Here is an 18,976-nt window from a genome sequence, read left to right on the forward strand (position 1 = left end):
AAAATAATCCAAATTAAATATGTATTGGTGTGCTGACTTATAAATTGCTAAAGTAGTTTATAACCACTGTTTGGTTTGTCAATCCATACTGCTGAGAAGACAAAGCTTCAGGTACATTTGGTTACCTCATGGACCATTTAAACATTTCAATTGTCATTTTCAGTGTATGTTTCTAGTTGTAAAAAAGCCTTCCTATGCAAGAGGGCTGATGTTATAATAGTAGATTATTATGCTACAGTGTATTTTTACCAGGTAAAGAAAACTTTAAGGTTCACTGAGGACAGTCAACCCCTTCACAATCTAGAACCCAAAGACTGGGTCTTCTGAGAACATCTACTGTAAAGGCTATAGTTGCACAACAGACTTTAAATTCTTTTGTGAAAGTTATGATAGAATCGGCTGAACAGAGAAGTATCTGTGCAGCTGCTGGCACTTGTGGCCTATGGAGACATACATCAAATGAAGACTATAGAGATTTAGTTGTAGGGGATTAGCGAAGAGATTTCTTAGTTAAGTGAGTAGATTCTTTAGCACATTCTCTGATCTATTTAATTTTAGGTGGTTTGGTTTATGGGGACCCTGGGTACGAAGTATGCTCCAAACTCTCGGTATTATCCTTCCAGTAGTCATAATAATAGTCTCCCTGGTGCACTGTATTCTCTCAAAGGCTTTAAATGCTTGCATTCAGCCATCTCTAGAATGTCAAATGGTCTCTCTTCAACTGGAATGATGAGAGCTGGAAAAAAATGCCTGACCAGGAGGATACCATAACCTATGAATGATGTGGTGAGGTTGGAAACCCAAAATGATGGCAAGTGAGTGTGGTGCTAAGGCCCTACATTTTGGTCACAGTCTCACCCAAGTGAGAACCTGACCAAAAAGGGAGAATTTTTTAACAAAATTCTGGGAGGCCAGTGTTTTGGACTGAGCCCATGTGCTAGGCCCCAGCAAACCAAACAAACCAAAACACATAGATCCTAAAACAGACCAGGTTTTGTTTTTCTCCTGCAAACAGGATGTTCCACCATAAGGAGGTACCCTCTACTCAGTCCTTGTTCCCACCTTACAAAACCCACTCTTGTTTTATTGTTTCCCAGTGGGTTTCAAGACCAAATAAGTACATTTATGATGGTAATACTGACATCAATGACTAAAGTTTCGGTCAATCTCTCAAAATTGAGAAAATGACCAAAAGGGGGAAATTGTTAAAGCAAATTAAATATAGTCTGAGAAGGGCTCTGTATTTCTATATCGGAGTCCTTGTGGACAAACAGTAACCTAACTTAGGAATACGTGCCTGTAAAAATAGCTGAGTCTTGGCCAATTCCAGCAACCCCAAATCAGGCCAGGAGATAAGGTACTTATTAAAACATGGAAGGAGAGATCACCTGCTCTGGATAATACTGGCCATTTTTATAGTGCCTCCTTCCAAACTTATGGAATCACTTCCTTTGTAGTAATTAGCAGAATGTTTCAATTCATGTCTGTAATGAACATTCCTGACAGCATAAGTATCCACCCCCTGAGGTTCCTGTTAAATCTTTTAACCATATTCATTTCCTCTCACATAGAGACCATCAAGCTTCAGATGATCATGTGACAAGGTTTCCAGTCAGTTCCAGGTGAAGACACCACCCCTGGCCATCAGGATGCCACCCTGTCTCCACTAGACAGGGTAGGGCCAGAGTTCCATGATCTCCAATAGTTCCATGATCTCCAATAGGGAACCTAAGGGTTCACCTGACTTCCTGGAACTAAATCAAAAGGAAAACCTCAACTTTCCGCACCTAAGTAACAAAAGGACCAGAGACCACTCCCTTTGCAACTCCCACTCCTCACTTTCTTCTTGGAGATGGAAAATGTTTTGAAAGTACCTCTGATTGTCTTTCCATAACCAATCCGACGTTTGCATAGGAGTGTAACTTTGTAACTTCAGCCTCTGATTGGTTATGGAAAGCAACCAATCAGACTAATTGCAGTCCAAATCTTCTTTTGCATAGGAGTGTAAATTTGTAACTTCACTTTAGCCTTTGATTGGTTGTGGAAAGCAACCAATCAGACTGATTGCAGGCCAAATCTTCTTTTGCATAGGAGTGTAACCTTTGTAACTTCACTTCAGCCTCTGAGTGGTTGCTTTCCACAACCAATCAGACTGATTGTGGCACCACTTCATTTACATGGGGTGAACAACAAGTGGCCAATGGACAACCTCTAGGAGGTATTTGGACCCCAGAAGATTCTACAGCAGGGGCTCTTGAGCCCCTATGCTGGGGTCTGCTCCCACCCTGTGGAATGCACTTTCATTTTCAATAAATCTCTGCTTTTGTTGCTTCATTCTTTCTTTCCTTGCTTTGTTTGTGCGTTTTGTATAATTCTTTGTTCAAAATGACAAGAACCGGCCGTGTGCGGTGGCTCACGCCTGTAATCCCAGCACTTTGGGAAGTTGAGGCAGGTGGATCACCTGAGGTCAGGAGTTAGAGACCAGCCCGGCCAACATGGCGAAACCCCCTCTCTACTAAAAATACAAAAAAATTAGCAGGACATGGGGGCGCACACCTATTATCCCAGCTACTTGGGAGGCTGAGTCAGGAGAATCGCTCGAACCCAGGAGGTGGAGGTTGCAGTGAGCTGAGATTGTGCCATTGCACTCCAGCCTGGGCAACAGAGCCAGACTCTGTCTGGAAAAAAAAAAAAAAAAAAGACAAGAACCTGGACATCTTCCACCCGTAATAAGCCAAGACTGTGCCACAGCACTCCAGCCTGGGCGACAGAGTGAGACTCTGTCTCAAAAAAATTAAAATACAACAACAGCAGAAGTATGAACTAAAAAAACCACCTCTGTGGGGTGGATGTGGCCTTGAGGGTACCAGTTTCCAGACCTTGTGTCAAGCGGCCTAGGACCTTATCTGTATCCTTTGTTACCTGTCACGGATACTGACCTTAGGCTTGGACCACCAGGATCCTGCCCTGCACCCCACGCTTTAGTTGGCCCACTCCAGCTGGAGGGCATGTTCCCTTCTAGATCATGCTCCTGGTACCCTGGACTCTGGAAATTCCTGTGCAAACAGCCCTGAGCCTGCTTCCAAGATCTGACTTCCCTCCACCCAGGGCAGCCTGCACTGTTAGAATGAAGGATGGCAGGGTAGGGGGTGTGTGTTTGCCTGAATGCATTGGGAGTCCCCCTTCGGTATGTATGGGATGGAGTCGTGTGGGAATAGAAGCAGCAAGACTACTAGCAAGGGCTCTGCATTTGTTCTCTTGTCCCTGGCTAGGCAGTCGTCAGGGGTGGGCCTGCCTGTCACTGCCCCGTGGGTCAGGCTGTAAATAAGAGCGACTCTTGATTCACTCTTTACCCTGGGCCAGACAGTCCGATGCATCCTGCATCCCATCATTCGTAATACCAACTCTGAGGACGCTGACAAGCAGCAGTCCCGTTTTACAGACGGAGGCACAGAGGTTGAAATAAGTTGCCCATAGCTAGTGAGTGGCAGAGGCAGGGTTTCAATGGGACAGTCCGTGGCGGAGCCGACTGGCTCCGCCGCCAGCCCCCCTGCGGAACCCGTCGGCGCTCGCCGCCTGGGACCGCCAGCCCGGGGCGGGGCGCCGGCAGGGACCCTCCGCGCCCCTCTCCGTCTGCCGCCCGGGCGGGCCTCCGCGGGGGCGCGAGGAAGGGGTGTTGGGTCGCCAGGGCCCGCCTCCCAGCTGCCCCGGCCGCCGGGGGGCCTGGCGGTGACGGCGGCGCCTGGCGGCGGGGATTTGGCGCGGGCCGGGGGCCGGGGGCCGGGGCCGGGGCGCGGGGGCGCGGGGCTGGATTCCTAGGGCCGCGGCGCTTCCCGGCATGCTCCGCTGCAGGCCCGCGCCCGCGCCCGGACTTTGCCATCGGCGGGACTGTCGCGGGATGCGCCCCGGAGCCGCAGCCTGAGGTGGGTGAGCCCCGCCTGGCCGGGCGGGCCGCGGCGAGTCGGGGCGGGGGGCTCGGAGGGCTCGGGGCCCGGCCCGGCTGCCGGGGAGAGGGGAGGCCGGCGCCGTAGCTTTGTTCTCGCCGCGGGGCCGCGCGCCCGAAGTTGGGCAAAGGAGTGGGAGCCGCGCCCGGTAGCGCTCCGGGGCTCGTGCAGCGCGTCCCGGGCGGGCTGGGGGTCCCTCCCTCCCAGGGACAGAGTGGGCGTCCTGGGTGGACGAGCACGGACGGGGAAGCGGGTAGGGTCTTGGATCTGTTTTGTCCTTGTGGGTCCAGAACCGGAAGGGAAGGGGGAAAGTAAGGGAGAGAGAAAGAGAGGGAGAGAAACAGGAAAACTTACTCTTCAAAAACACAAAGAAACGCCACGCAGACAGACTGCATGGAAGGACCGCGAACACACGCTCCGAGAAACACACTCAGCTCACACGCACTGAGAAGCACACTTAAGATAGACACTCAGGTCACACATAGAAGCACACTCAGAGAAACAGTTCACACGCACTCAGAAACGCACTCCGAGAAACACACTCAGCTCACACTCACTCAGAAGCACACTCAAGATAAACACTGAGCTCACACACAGAAGCACACTCGGAGAAACATTCAGCTCACACACACTCAGAAACACCCTCTGAGAAACACACTCAGCTCACACCCACTCAGAAGCACACTCAAACAGCTCACACAAGCACATTCAGAAAACACTCAGAAACACACTCAGCTCACACTCAGAAATACACTCCGAGAAACACACTCAGCTCACACACTCAGAAGCACACTCTGAGAAACACGCAGCTCACACACACAAAGAAAAACAGCTCGCGCACACTCAAACACAAACACTCGGAGAAACACACTCAGAAGCACACTCAGCTCACACACACCCCGAGAAACACGCGCAGAGGAACACAAGGCACAGGAAGAGAGAGGAAACCAAGTGGGTGGTCTTGGAAGCCTGGGATGGGGGAGGGGAAGGAGAGACACTGAGAAGGGGGAGATGGGAGCAGCAGAGGGAAAGATGCATGGAGAGAGAAACAGAGATAAAGGCAGACGTAAGAGGAGGCAGAAAACACAGGCCAAAAGGAGGTGGATGAAAGGACAGTACAGAGAAACACACATCGAGAGAAATAGGGGTGGACCCTGACAATTACCCCCTTCCCCCCACCCTACCTCTCACAAAATCAGAGATACACACAGATGAAAGAGGCAGATGCCAACCTTCTCATCTTTGTGGTCCAGTGAGCTCCAGGTGGGAGAGCAGCTCTGTGAGCCCTTTGAGAAAGGCCTCCTTGGCACTTTAAGCCAGGCACGTCCCAGCCTTGTCTACCTAGCAAACTCCTGCGCATCCTTCAAAACCCAGCTCAAGCATCAGCACTCCTGTGGAAGTGTCAGTACCCAGAAAGTGTCATGCAAACATATTTACTCTCCTTTCCGTGTTCTTCTGCAGGAAGCACAGGCACATGGAGTTGAAGTGGTTTGTCACCTGTCTGCCTCTCCCACCAGCTTCTTAAGATCAGGGTCTCTGTCTTATCCGTCTCCAATCTCCATTGCATGATGCGCAGTAGATGGTCAATAAATACTCAGTGTGAATGGTGACTGAGAGCGTTTGAGCCCTCCAATATATGGAGGATAGAATTAAGTGCAAATAGAGGAAAAGCACCATCCTGGTATTGTACCAGGACTCCTAAGTCAGAGTGTTCTTTTTTCACGTGGAGAAATTAAAGCCCAGAGAGGGGAGAATGCTTGCACAAAGAGAGGCAAGCAGGAGGCCTCCAATGAAATAACAGTGAATATGTACTTCTGTGAGATGCCTTTGTTCTTCTGGCTTATGAGTTTAAAATAGGTGTGAAAGACCCCTATTCTTCAGTTCCTTTCTCCAGAGGTAGCTACTGTTATCAAGTTACATTTTATGTGTGTTTGTGCCTATCTATGTGTTCATACCAAAAAAAATTCTGTACACAGACTAGTGTATACAAATGCACGGACTTCTTTCATTCTTCTTTTGTATACAAATAAAAGAATTCTATGAGAAAAAGAAATAGATGTGAAAGAGTCTCCTGAGTGAAAACAGGCAAGAGGCAATGGACACTTTAATGCCAGTTCTAAGTTTCCAGCATTGAAACTGACAATTAGAACTCTTTTCAGAACCTTTACAGTCTTCTTTCTTCCTTGGTAAGGAAAAGTATAGTGAATGCCCATCTCAGTTTAAGCGGATGGCTTTCTGCCTCCTGACTGCATATTGGACAAATTCTGTAACCTCCTTGAACCTCAGTTTCCTCAACTGTAAAATGGGGTTACTAATGTCCACTTCATAAGATTGCTGTTGGAAAAGTTTGAACAAAGTACCTGGTGCAGAGTAGATCCTCAGTAAATACAGTTTCATCTTTCCTCTTCTTTAATGGGTGTTCTTTTGTGCATGTGTTTATGGATGTGAAAACAACTGCTAGTTAAAATGTTTCCTTTTGTCTAGGGTTTAAAAAGCTATCTTAAGGCCCGGCGTGGTGTCTCATGCCTGTAATCCCAGCACTTTGGGAGGCCCGAGGCGGGTGGATCACTTGAGGTCAGGAGTTCAAGACCAGCCTGGTCAACATGGTGAAACCCCGTCTCTACTAAAAATACAAAAAATTAGCTGGGTGTGGTGGTGGGCACCTGTAATCCCAGCTACTTAGGAGGCTGAGGCAGGAGAATCTCTTGAACCCAGGAGGTGGAGGTTGCAGTGAGCCGAGATTGTGCTATTGTACTCCAGCCTGGGTGACAGAGCTAGACTCCATCTCAAAAAAAAAAAAAAAGCTGTCATAGTCCAATTGGGAGCAAATTCTTCTGATAAAGGAAAAGGCAAATTTGGGGCACGGCATAAAATGTACCTTGGTTCTCTTCAGGCCCTCAGATCTCTGCAGGTGTCGTGGAGGAACCTAGCACCTGTCATCCTCTCCCCCAATTTGCCACTTCCAGCAGGTAAGACCCACCTGTCCCACTCTCTTTCATGGCTTGTTGACCAGATCTGATCTGACTTCATGTTCTCTCAAACTTTAGCCCGTAAGGAGGATGTGAGTGGGACTGAGTCAGGAGCCCTCCGGAAGCATGGAGACCGTGGTGATTGTTGCCATAGGTGTGCTGGCCACCATCTTTCTGGCTTCGTTTGCAGCCTTGGTGCTGGTTTGCAGGCAGCGCTACTGCCGGCCGCGAGACCTGCTGCAGCGCTATGATTCTAAGTGAGTGAGCCCATGGAGGGCAAGGAGGAGGGGTGGGCTCCAACTAAAGAAAAAGAGAGGAACACGTAGTTCAGTGTTGGGCAACTCTAACTCAGCTTTTTGGTTCTAAAATGGTGCCTGCAGGTGTCCTTCCCTATAAAGGCCTCAGAGTTTAAGAATGTTCCTTAAGCCTCCCAACATCCTGAGTCACCTCCTTCTCTGCTTCCTGAGCCAAGAAGAAAGTCACTGAATATGAACATGTTCACCTAGCATAAAAGCTCAGCCATCTGTCTCAAACTGGCCACCTCACTTAGCAATTGGACAAGCTAAATCACTTTCCAGCCAGACCCAGAGGAACAGAAATCAGATGCCCACACTCTGCCCATACATCTAAGCAACAAACATTTGGTTTTGTGAAATTCCAACTTAGGACCATCTCTCTCTTTGCACAGCAGAGTTTTTTTTTTTTTTTTTGAGATGGAGTTTCACTCTTGTCTCCCAGGCTGGAGTGCGATGGTGCAATCTTGGCTCACTGCAGCCTCTGCCTCCCGGATTCAAGTGATTCTCCTGCTCCAGCCTCCCATGTAGCTGGGATTACAGGCATGCACCACCATGCTCAGCTAATTTTTGTATTTTTAGTAGAGGTGGGGTTTCACCATGTTGGCCAGGCTGGTCCGGAACTCCTGACCTCAGGTGATCTGCCCGCCTCAGCTTCCCAAAGTGCTGGGATTACAGGCATGAGCCACCATGCTCGGCCTGCCCAGCAGATTTATTTGTGATGCATTGTATGTGAAATATATTTTGTAAGCAGGATTTAATTTTCAATTTAGGGATATTTTAATTGATAGACCCTTCAGGGATTAACCCTTAGTTTTTCTCATCCTTCTGTCTTAATCCTATCAGCATCTTTGTCAAGTGATTCATAATTTATAAATGCCCATTTATATGATCCAGGAAAGCATTTCTATTGAACAGAATGCCATGGTATCTCATTTTCTAAAGTACCCTGTTGTAAAATTTGAGGTGTTTTTACTTCTTTCACTTTTCCAGTGTTACTAGGAAAAGGCAGGGATATAGGGATGGACCAAAGTGGTTCACAAGAGTTATTCCACAGACCGGGTAGGGAGCCCCCGTAGGTTTGGGTAATAGGAACCACTGCCTCTCTATAAAATGTAGGATTAAAGGGAAAATATGTTACAGAAGGATATAATTTTGTCCTGAAGGGATATCCCTAACATCTTTGTAATCAGGTAGTTACACCCTACTCTTTCTGACTCCATTTCACTTTGCTTTTGTTTTAGTGCCCCCGGCCTGCCTCCCCAACTCACTGTCTAGCCACGTGCCCTGCCTTGCACTGCAGCCCCACTAGGCTTAGGTTTGGATCCGGGACAAGTGGTCTCTGCTCTAGCTTATCGACTCCCTTCCTTCTTTTATGGTGTATGTGGGCCTCAGTGAGGAGAGGGTCAGCAGCAGTCACCCACCATGAAACCATTTGACAGGGGCCTTTTCTTCCAGGCCCATTGTGGACCTCATCGGTGCCATGGAGACCCAGTCTGAGCCCTCTGAGTTAGAACTGGATGATGTCGTTATCACCAACCCCCACATTGAGGCCATTCTGGAGAATGAAGACTGGATCGAAGATGCCTCGTAAGGCCATGGGAACTGTTTGCTTTTCCACGGCCCCCCGGGCTTCTGGAAAATGGTGCCCTTTGCTGGCGTCCTTTGCCAGAGTACTTAGCTGGCATTCAAGAACAGTCACTCTGTTACTTGCTGCTCTTTCCTGTGCCTTTAGTGTTGGGGGAAATCAGAATATGACTTGAAAGTGTTTGTCCTTTCCTTCTGTGCCCACATTTTGTAGACCTGAACACTGCGGCCTATAGATGTGTGGCAAAGGTTGTTATAAAGTCACCCTGGTGTGCTTGGGTTATCCTTGAGGTGCCCATAAATTTGGCTCAGGCTCCAGAGATGCAGCTTTTTTCTTTAGGATCTCAGGGATCTCTCCATCCAACAGGACCCCGTACATTTTGAGAAGCGGCTGCTACTTCATTGCCTTATCCATTTAGCCATCCATTCCCTGGGCACATGTTTATGGGGCATTATGTGCAGGGTGTTGGGTCAGGTACTGCAGATACTGAAACAGTTGAGAAGACAGTTATAGTCAGTATCAGAAACTGTCAGAGATCCCTGCGTACAGTGCAGTAGGCACATGGAGAAGGCAGTGTCTAGGTTTGCCTGGGTTGGGGAGGTTGAGCTGGATCTCACGGAATATTACCACAGAGGAGGTGCCTTTTGACTTGGGTCTTGAAAGATGAGGAGGAGTTCCCCAGGCTGAGCACAGGGGAAGGACACATTGGGCAGAGGGAACAGTCTACCAGAAGCTTGAGAGTTATAATAAAGCATGACTCACTAGGCACACAGTGGAGCTTGCTGGAAGAGTAGATTGGGTGCGGGGAGGAGAAGGGAGGGGAGGTGCTCTCTCGTTTAACTCATGGGCTGGTCCATGTTGACACTGAGGCATTCCCACTCTCAGTGGTTGGTATTTGACTGTGCCCACTGGTCAGGGTGAGTTGAGGAGCAAGGGTGGGAGCTGGAGGGTGGTGAGCCCCTCCAGATGAGCACTGATGACTTCTTCTTGTTTTCCCAGGGGTCTCATGTCCCACTGCATTGCCATCTTGAAGGTAAACCTCTCTCATTTCTCTGTGGGATAAAGGGGAGTCGAAAAGCACCGCTGTGTATGGACGGAGTAGAACAGGACCTTAGAAAGGGCACTGACCCCTCGCAAGAGGCTTTTCCTTAACCTGACACTTGGAATTTTTGTGGTTTCCTTCCTTTCCTGCCCGGACTGGCTGTTTACAGAATCTCAAGGCTGTTTCAAAGGCTTTATTTCATCTGGTTGTCTTAATTCAATGACCTGCGGGAAAGACAGCCTGGGTACACAGCCACCATTTCACCCCTTATAGAGAAAGCTGTGTGTGCCTGAGACCATGTAGCTGCCAAGAGAAATGGGGTTTCCCTGCTTCCCCCTGCACACTTTTTTTTCCACTAACAGAGTTCAGGCCTGTACAGTGAGTTTCTTTCTGTATTTGGATTTCTACTGTGACTACAAAGTCATCACTAGCCCTCTTTGGCTGTGACCATAGTCAGCCAAATGGGACAATCATTGTTAAAAAACCAAAGCAGGCATACTTCAATCTGAAGGCAGACGATTTTTTCTTTGAATGCCTGGAATCTTTGAAATATTGCATCCAATTTGCATTTTGGGTGATTTTATGGTTTTAGCATTTGTTTTCAATTCTTGTCTGTTAATATCCTACCTAATAGAATAATAGCTATACTGAAATATTCGGCCAGTTGCAAATATCAGGTTTTTTTTTTTTACATCAGTAACCTGGGTAATCACACATTTACCTCTTTGACTAGTAAATATTCAAGATTTCAAAAGAGACAACTTTGTCTTTTCTTCAGTGACATTCAGTAGAAGACACTATTAATAAAATATTATTGACCCCACCTCTTCTTTGGCTGTCTCTCTCAGGGGATGGATAAATGCCTACTAGGAAGTTATTATCTCAGAGTCCAGGTTTAGTTAATTCCGAGAGGCTCTTTGGATATACAAATATGGCTATAGATATAAATATGGTTATTGATAGAGCTAGGTAGGCATAATGACTAGAGGATAATGCTATACTACATTTCCCTTCTCCCAGCCAAGATGTGTCCTGGGCCTGGGTTTTGTCTCCTGTTCTCGTCTATTAGGAGGATAAATGGCATCTGTGGTGTGAGACGAATCAGCTGGAGGGAGTCGTATTGAATTGGAATCAGTGTCTACCCGGGGAACCTCAGATCAAAGGAGAGGGCTTCTAAGTCCCCTCTTGGGATCTTAAGACACTTTTGCTAGGTCACCCGCCCTTGAGTCTCTGTGGTGGGAGCTGGGAGAGGGGTCTGGGCTAACGCCCGGATGGACCTTTGGGCTTCTTTCTGCTCTCTACTGTCCAGTTCCAAGTATAGGTCAGGTAGAGGTGCTTCCTTGCCATGGATAGAGACGCACCCATGTTGGTTGGTTCTAGCATGGGGAGGCCTGGAAAGGGGAAGCAAGCTCTGGGGTGGCCAGCTCTGTGGGTGGACAACAAAGAAGGCTGTATGTCAGTCTTGCCTTTTCCCTGCTTTTCCTAAGGTCCTTTCATCATCAGCTTGACAAACACGCTAATATATTACCTGAGACCATTGTTGAAATAAGTGCTGTTCTTGGAGCATGTGCTCAAAGGGAACAATGGCCCTTTGTTCAGCCCCATTCCTGAGGGTGCCCTGCTGGAGATATTTATTCTTGTGGAAGTCTAAACCATGAGATGAAGGAATAGAAAAAGAAAGTAGGTTTTTCCCCTAAGCAAGAAGGTGAAATTGGAGCACATGATTTTTCTCAGACAGATTATTTCAGCTTAGTCTTCCCAGAGCCCACACCCTGCCCTTGATCTGTGGCTCCCACCCCAGTTCCTCTCCCAGCCATGCCCTTGGCTTTTGCCACTTCCCACCCGTTTCCTCTCATCTCTGTACTTTTCACATCTGGCCATTAGGTTAGGGGGCCAGCTGCAATGGGACTCATGGCAGGGTTGATTTGTCTTGGGGGGTGATGGTGAGGCCCTGAGTGGAGCCAGGTCAGCCCTCATCTCTCTTCTCCCTGCCACATTAGATTTGTCACACTCTGACAGAGAAGCTTGTTGCCATGACGATGGGCTCTGGGGCCAAGATGAAGACTTCAGCCAGTGTCAGCGACATCATTGTGGTGGCCAAGCGGATCAGCCCTAGGTGAGCGATTGGCGGCCTCGAGGTCCCCACACTCCATGAGGAAAGAGAGGGGCTGGATGCTGGGGTAGCCGCAGAGCTGGGCTCTTCTTTAAAATGGTGCACAGGCAACTTCAGCTATTTGTTTCCCACACATTTACAGAGTGACCAGGAGGGTTTAGATATCGAGACTTCCCAGCTAAGTTGTGCTCCCACCATCCCCACCTGCAGCATGACCCATCTGAGAGGGCTTTGAGGAAGCTCCAGCAGGTGCCTAGTCCTGACCCCGTCCTAGACTCTGCCTTGCAGAGCCCGTAGTGGCCCCTCTTTCCCAGCCACACACCAGCTCCCCTTGCCACACCTTCCTCCCAGGCCAACATTTCACACAGATGCCCACACCCCTGTCTCTGCATGAATCTGTATTGGAGACTAGCTTGGGGGACCCACTCCGGCTGTGCCCACTGCTCCATCCCTGGCCCAGGTCAGCAACCTCCAGCACTGGGTGGGAGCTGAAGCCATATGGCTTTCAACCTCCCAAATTCCAGGCTGACTGTGAAATCCCGTGTGGGAGGCAACCAGCAGGATTGCAGTCAACAGCTACACCCCCTCATTTGGGCTTGATTTCCTGAAGAAAAATAAAGCCCTTTTCTTAGAGCCAAGGGCTGTACTAAGTTTGTGCTGCCACCTGGTGGCTGGTATGCTGACATGCAAATCAGAGGGTTTTCCCCCGCCAGCCACCTGGCCCCCCGCCCACCGGGAGGGCACCTCTGTATGCCTGGTGAAACAATGGCACTGCTGTAAGTTCCAGGGACCCACACGTTCCTTGTTGCCATGGCCCCTAGTAAATCACGGGGAACCAGCCCGTTCTCTGCCTCAAGATTAACCAAATAAAAACGACCAGTTTCCTGAGCCGCCACATGAGTTCCTTTGAGGGAAGACACGACCTGGTCAGCTTGAACTCGGTTCAGGCAGTTCATGAGTTGAGAGAGTGGGAGGGAGATAATCCAGGGAGGGACTCAGCCCAGAACAGTTCCCGGCTTTCTCTGGAGTTGCTCCAGTGGGGTGTAGCTACATGGTCAGCTCCTGGCTTTATAAGAACCCGCGTCCCAGGCTCAGGGTGGGCACTGGGCATTCCTTCCCCATTATTTATTTTTATTTATTTATTTTTGAGATGAAATCTTGCTCTGTCACCCAGGCTGGAGTGCGGTGGTGTGATCTTGGCTCACTGCAACTCCAACCTCCTGGGTTCAAGAAATTCTCCTGCCTCAGGCCCCTGAGTAGCTGGGACTACATGCACCTGCTGCCTTGCCCAGCTAGTTTTTGTATTTTTAGTAGAGAGGCGGTTTCACCATGTTGGCCAGGCTGGTCTTGAACTCCTGACCTCAGGTGATCCGCCCACCTCGGCCTCCCAAAGTGCTGGGATTATAGGCGTGAGCCACCACACCCAGCCTCCTTCCCCATTAGTTTTAAATATTCTGCACTGTGGTATCCACTAGACCCTTCATCATGCTTTTTGTGCCTTCTAAGAGCCATTTGGGGGCCAGGCAGATTCCTGTGATATGGGTTATAAGGCAGCACTTTCAGGAGGTTGAGGTTTCTGTGTGAGCCTGGGTGAGTAGGATCAGTACTGGTCCTAAGGTGAGGGTGTGGCATTGTCTAAAGGGTGGACCAGCCCTGGTGCTCACAGGCCGGTCCTAAAGAGCACCTTGGACTACTTCTAGAATGCTCTGTGCCATAATTCAGCCAGGGTCTTCACTTTGTCCTTTTGCCCTCACTCTTTTTTCTCCTTCTGGCCATGTTTTGTCCCCATTGTTTTTCCTGCTCCATTTATCCCACACAGTGTGTTGATGGCCTATTAGTCTCGAGGTGGTGGCTTCAGTACTAGAGAAAGGGACTGGCTGAGACAGGCGCCGAGGGTGACTGTGTCTCTGCATGTCCTCACCAGCCCCACAGCCCTGAATAAGAGTGTTTGAGGCCATCTTTTTTCAAGTGCTTTTAGAAATCAAACAATACATCTTTATTTTTTCTTCCTGTCGAGTGTTTATAAGCAGATTTGGAGCAAAACCTTGTACCACGCAAATCAGAATGGAGTGTAGTTCTGAACTTGATTTAAAAAATTAACCACATGGTAGAAGAAATCCAGTAGAGCAGTGTGAAGCCAAATGAAACTCATGGCCTTCTTTTTCCATGTCTTACATACCTTTAGCTTTGTATTTTTTTTTTCCTGAATACAAGAGTAATTCATGCTTCTAAAAATTTAAAATACTGCAGACATAGATGACCTGGAAAGTCTACTCCCTCCCAATTGTAGGAAGTAACCACTATTAAGTGGTGAGTGTTCTTCCAGATCCTTCCCAATCCCACATTTCAGAGCTTTTGTTTATCTATTTTTATGCAAATGACAGATCGAGCTTTACATATTATTTGGCAATTTGCCTTTTTAATATAGTAGTAATCTTGAACATCATTCCATATGTATGACTGTATTTTTAAAAACCACTGGAACTGAAACAAAACTGGAAAACAAAATAGTCTCTACAAAGACTGAACCTGAAGTCTTTGTGCCTCAGTGTCTGAGAATGCAGAAGCAATTGGAGAAAGAACCATTAAAGACCGGGTCTAGAATATCAAAAAAGAAGAATTGGAATAAAGATAGACAGGAAGGAAGGGGCTGGGTGTGGTGGCTCACGCACCTGTAATCCCAGCACTATGGAAGGCTGAGGTGGGCGGATTACCTGAGGTCAGGAGTTCAAGGCCAGCCTGGCCAACATGGTGAAACCCCGTCTCTACTAAAAATACAAAAATTAGCCAGGCACGGTGGTGTGCTCCTGTAATCCCAGCTACTTGGGAAGCTGAGGCAGGAGAATCACTTGAGTCCGGGAGGTAGAGGTTGCAGTGAGCTGAGATAGTACCACTGCACTCCAGCCTGGGTGACAAAGTGAGACTCCGTCTCAGAAAAAAAAAAGAAGGAGAAAAGGAGATCAAGAAAGTGAAGTACTGAACACCTTTTGCCTCTGGTCAGGGTGGATGATGTTGTGAAGTCGATGTACCCTCCGTTGGACCCCAAGCTCCTGGACGCACGGTGAGAGCGGTGGTGGGTGCACGTTTGGTTTGTCATGCAGAGGTCCACAACTGTTTTATCAGATCTGTGAGGCTGGCTGACTGACTTGTGTAGGGAGGGTGGCTTTGCGGACTCCTTAGGCTGCCCGGGCCTTAGGTGCCATTTACTTCAGTGAGTGGCTCCTGACTGGGTGATAGAGGCCAGTCCTCTCCTGAAACCCAAGAGAAGAAAGAGCCAGTCTTAGATTTTAAATTGTTATGATTAGACATCCGGCCATGTTACATGCTAACTGTGCCTTCCCTTCCACCTTTCCTCTTGCGCCCTCTGATTTTTGGACCCCAGAAGCAGATATGCCTTAGCTGTGAGTGCTGCCCAGTGGGGCGGTGGGGCAGTGGTTCCCAGAGCAGTGAGAATGGAAGTGACAGGTCAGCCATGGCTGTGCTCACCTGCCACCAGATGTGCACATACACAGAGTGTACTTAGCCGTATGAAATTGTTATGTTCCTGTACCAGATGCATGCCATTTAAGAAAGATAGATTCTTTTCTGCCTTGGATTTATATGACTGTTTCATACGCATGTAACAGTTGCCAGATCGGCAATGGGTCACAGCGCTTCAACTTTGGTTTCTCTGCCCCACTCCTACTGCTGCCCAGCTTTGTCCATGGGTTAATAACCTGTAACATATTCTCAAATACGTCATGGTACTCACTATATAAAAGGTATTCTACAGTGAATTTTTCAGCACTGAAAAATCTACTCCTCACTTCGGTTTTCAATTACATTTTTTTGTTTTTTTTGAGTTGGATAAACCAGCCCTGGGCCTTACCGATTTGTAATCAGTAAGGAATGTTTAAGTGAGGGTGTGTCTGTCCTGTGTTTAAGTGGGCAGCAGTTGGGGATTGTGCTCATCTGATTGATCATATCTGAACTGTTTCACAAGGCGCTCTTTGGGGGAGATGTTAATAGGTGTGCTGCAGAAAATGGCTTCCACAGTCTTAAATAGGCTTGTGAGAGACAGCCTGTTATATTCTCCTCGGAGCTTTATCAGGTACATCTCAGAAGGCTCTGAGGCAAGCTTCAGTTAACCTTGTTTAACCTAGCCATCTCCAAATTTATTTGAGCATGGAACCAACTTTAAATTGCATACCTACCAACATCATAGGGAAAGGTGTGCAGTTTGGGGAATACTAGTCAAAAAGTCTGTCTATTTGGGCTTTTGTGCAAAGTCCCTCATTTCCTAGGAAACCTGACCCTATTTTTTTTTCCCCTAGGACAACTGCCCTGCTCCTGTCTGTCAGTCATCTGGTGCTGGTGACAAGGAATGCCTGCCATCTGACGGGAGGCTTGGACTGGATTGACCAGTCTCTGTCGGCTGCTGAGGAGCATTTGGAAGTCCTTCGAGAAGCAGCCCTAGCTTCTGAGCCAGATAAAGGCCTCCCCGGCCCCGAAGGCTTCCTGCAGGAGCAGTCTGCAATTTAGTGCCTACAGGCCAGCAGCTAGCCATGAAGGCCCCTGCTGCCATTCCTGGGTGGCTCAGCTTAGCCTTCCACTTTTTCCTGTAGAGTTAGTTGTTCTCCATGGCTCAAGAGTTCACCTGTGTGTGCATAGTAAAGCAGGAGATCTGCATCAGTTTATGCCTCTGTTGCAGTTGCAAACTGTGGCTGGTGAGTGGCAGTCTAATACTACAGTTAGGGGAGGTGCCATTCACTCTCTGCACAGAGGAGCACTGAAAACTGGTGGACTGTCAGCTTTATTTAGCTCAGCTAGTATTTTCAAGAAAATTGAGCCAGCGTCTAAGAAATCAAGAGGTTTCACGTTAAAATTAGAATTTCTGGCCTCTCTCGATCAGCCAGAATGTGTGGCAATTCTGATCTGCATTTTCAGAAGAGGACAATCAATTGAAACTAAGTAGGGGTTGCTTCTTTTGGCAAGACTTGTACTCTCATCTGGCCTGTTTCATTTATTTGTATTATCTGCCTGGTCCCTGAGGCGTCTGAGTCTCTCCTCCCCCTTACAGGTTTGGGTTTGAAACTGAGGAACTATAAAGTTGATGATTTCTTTTTTATCATTATGCCTGCAATTTTACCTAGCTACCACTAGGTGGATAGTAAATTTATACTTAATGTTTCCCTCAAGTGTGTAGTTATTGAGTCAAATTCATATGGATGGTGTATTGTGGGACATACTTAGATGGAAGGAGAGAGCCTAAGAATCCTGAAGATGATTTCTGTGTATGCCTCAAAATGAGATATTTAGGCTGGGTGGAGTGGCTCACACCTGTAATCCTCGCACTTTGGGAGGCTAAGTTGGGTGGATTGCTTGAGCCCAGGAATTTGAGACCAGCCTGGGCAACGTGGTGAAACCTCATCTTTACAGAAACTACAAAAATTAGCTGGACATGGTGACACATGCAGCTACTTGGTAGGCTGAGGTGGGAGGATTGCTTGAGCCCAGGAGGTGAAGGTTGCAGTGAGCCCTGATCGTGCCACTGCATTCCAGCCTGGGCGACAAAGTGAGACTTTGTCTCCAAAACATACATATATTTAAAATATGTTTAAAGACCTCTTGAAATTCAGGCAGAAGTGAAGATACCACTGTGAAGTAGTTTCCACATTAACAATAGCGATGACATGAAGGATGTGTTCCCCCTTTCTTCTGATATTAATATCTGTTCATTTTGAAACATTGAGACGAGGGGCATTTTTATGACTTGAAACTTTACTATGACCCAGAATCACAATTATATAATTTGGATACATACCCAGATGGCATAATTTCTATCATAAGCCTGTAGGAAAAGCTTGAAGTTCTTTACTTCTCAGGTTCTCAGAGCCAGCTTGCTCTTGGGAGAGGGGCCTGGTATAGGGGCTGCCCAGGTTCATAGCCTATGCTGTCAAGCATGTTTGGAGTTGCATACCTGTTCCCATGTCAGTTTCTCTAACTGAAGTCAGGAAATTCCTCAGCTGGATTCTAGGAAACCAGGAACCCATATTCCCAAATGCAAGATTGGGGCCTGGTTTGTCTTTCAATTTGGGCACATTTCATTCTCTCCAGGAAAATGGGCCATTTCCATCCTGCACAATGTACACCAAACCACAGCTGGGATATGGAGTCAGGAGAGGGAAGCTGGAGCTCAACTCTCATGGACTAAAGGATGGATTCTGGATGGGTTCCAGGGGACACCTTATTGGATTGGTGGCTTCCATCAACCCTAAAAACGTTAAGTGGTGAACTTTCCTGTCCTGTCAAGCTGTGAATGGGGAATGTATACAAAGTTACTTCGACTTTTCTATTTGAGGCCTCCACAGTAAACATCCAGAGTCCTCCTATTTTCTTTTTACCTCCCTTTCAGAGCCCGTTTTCGTAATTAGACTGGAAAGCAATTCATGCTAAGTGCAATGGCTGCCACAGTTCTAAGTGTCCCCTGCATTTTAGCCTGCACTAGAGCCCTAAGCCACAGAGAAGCAGTTCTGAATTAGTATCTCAAATACCATCCACCCAGTATGGGTCTGTGGGGTGGAGAGCTTTCCCAGCACCCCTAAAGCAATGCCCAATGTCAATTACCTTCTCTAAGTCCTGGCAAGTCCTGGCACACCGGCTTTCTGGATCCCGTAGATGCTGCCCTTTCTGTTGTGAGGAGAGGTTGCCAAAGATATTGGAGGTGTCTGCTGGACTGTAGGATTTCTGATTCCACTGCTGTGTAGTTTTTCTTTCTAGTGCTGTACAAGAAGCCTCTGGATAAATTTGGTGTTGGTGGCTGATGGTTGAGGTAGAAGCAGTCAGGGGGTAGGAGGCAATGCCACTCCTCTAGGCCCTTTGGGAGTTGGCTGAAGTTACTTCCTCCCTTGGAAGGGGCTGGTTAGTGAGTGCCAGGGATCTCAGGAGTGTCTCTGTGCCAGATGTGGTTTCCCAGGCAACAGACACATTCCTAAGTCCCTAGTTCACTAGCGTCTATATAGATGGTAGTAGAGCCTTCCTTCCATGT

The 18,976-nt window shown here is 47.9% G+C and overlaps 1 protein-coding gene and 1 long non-coding RNA gene across 3 annotated transcripts; one reads left to right on the forward strand and one right to left on the reverse strand.

Annotated features, from left to right (window-relative positions):
• The first annotated feature begins 3,858 nt into the window (after positions 1 to 3,858).
• On the forward strand, positions 3,859 to 17,120 carry TMEM98 (transmembrane protein 98). 2 transcript variants are annotated; one of them, XM_005583411.5, is made up of 8 exons: positions 3,859 to 3,923; positions 6,838 to 6,913; positions 6,992 to 7,170; positions 8,665 to 8,796; positions 9,794 to 9,827; positions 11,837 to 11,952; positions 14,951 to 15,010; positions 16,263 to 17,120. In XM_005583411.5, the coding sequence occupies exons 3-8, from the start codon at positions 7,040 to 7,042 to the stop codon at positions 16,468 to 16,470; spliced, it is 681 nt and encodes a 226-aa protein (XP_005583468.1). In that variant the 5' UTR covers positions 3,859 to 3,923; positions 6,838 to 6,913; positions 6,992 to 7,039; the 3' UTR covers positions 16,471 to 17,120. The 2 variants fall into 2 exon arrangements, with proteins under 2 accessions (XP_005583468.1, XP_045231093.1); XM_045375158.3 differs by lacking the exon at positions 6,838 to 6,913.
• Positions 14,109 to 18,772, reverse strand: LOC141408781 (uncharacterized). Its single transcript, XR_012425526.1, has 2 exons — positions 18,556 to 18,772; positions 14,109 to 15,200 (listed from the first exon to the last, which is right to left on the reverse strand). It is a non-coding gene; the product is annotated as an uncharacterized lncRNA (long non-coding RNA).
• Between the last annotated feature and the right edge of the window lie 204 nt (positions 18,773 to 18,976).

This window comes from Macaca fascicularis, chromosome 16 (assembly GCF_037993035.2).
Source record: "Macaca fascicularis isolate 582-1 chromosome 16, T2T-MFA8v1.1".
Lineage (NCBI taxonomy): Eukaryota > Metazoa > Chordata > Mammalia > Primates > Cercopithecidae > Macaca > Macaca fascicularis.

Bases quoted from the DNA above. Each gene is read 5' to 3' on its own strand.
- TMEM98 (XM_005583411.5), top strand. From the start codon at position 7,040: ATGGAGACCGTGGTGATTGTTGCCATAGGTGTGCTGGCCACCATCTTT. The intron at 7,171-8,664 runs GTGAGTGAGCCC...CTTTTCTTCCAG, and splicing joins CTGCAGCGCTATGATTCTAA to GCCCATTGTGGACCTCATCG. The intron at 15,011-16,262 runs GTGAGAGCGGTG...TTTTTCCCCTAG, and splicing joins CCCAAGCTCCTGGACGCACG to GACAACTGCCCTGCTCCTGT.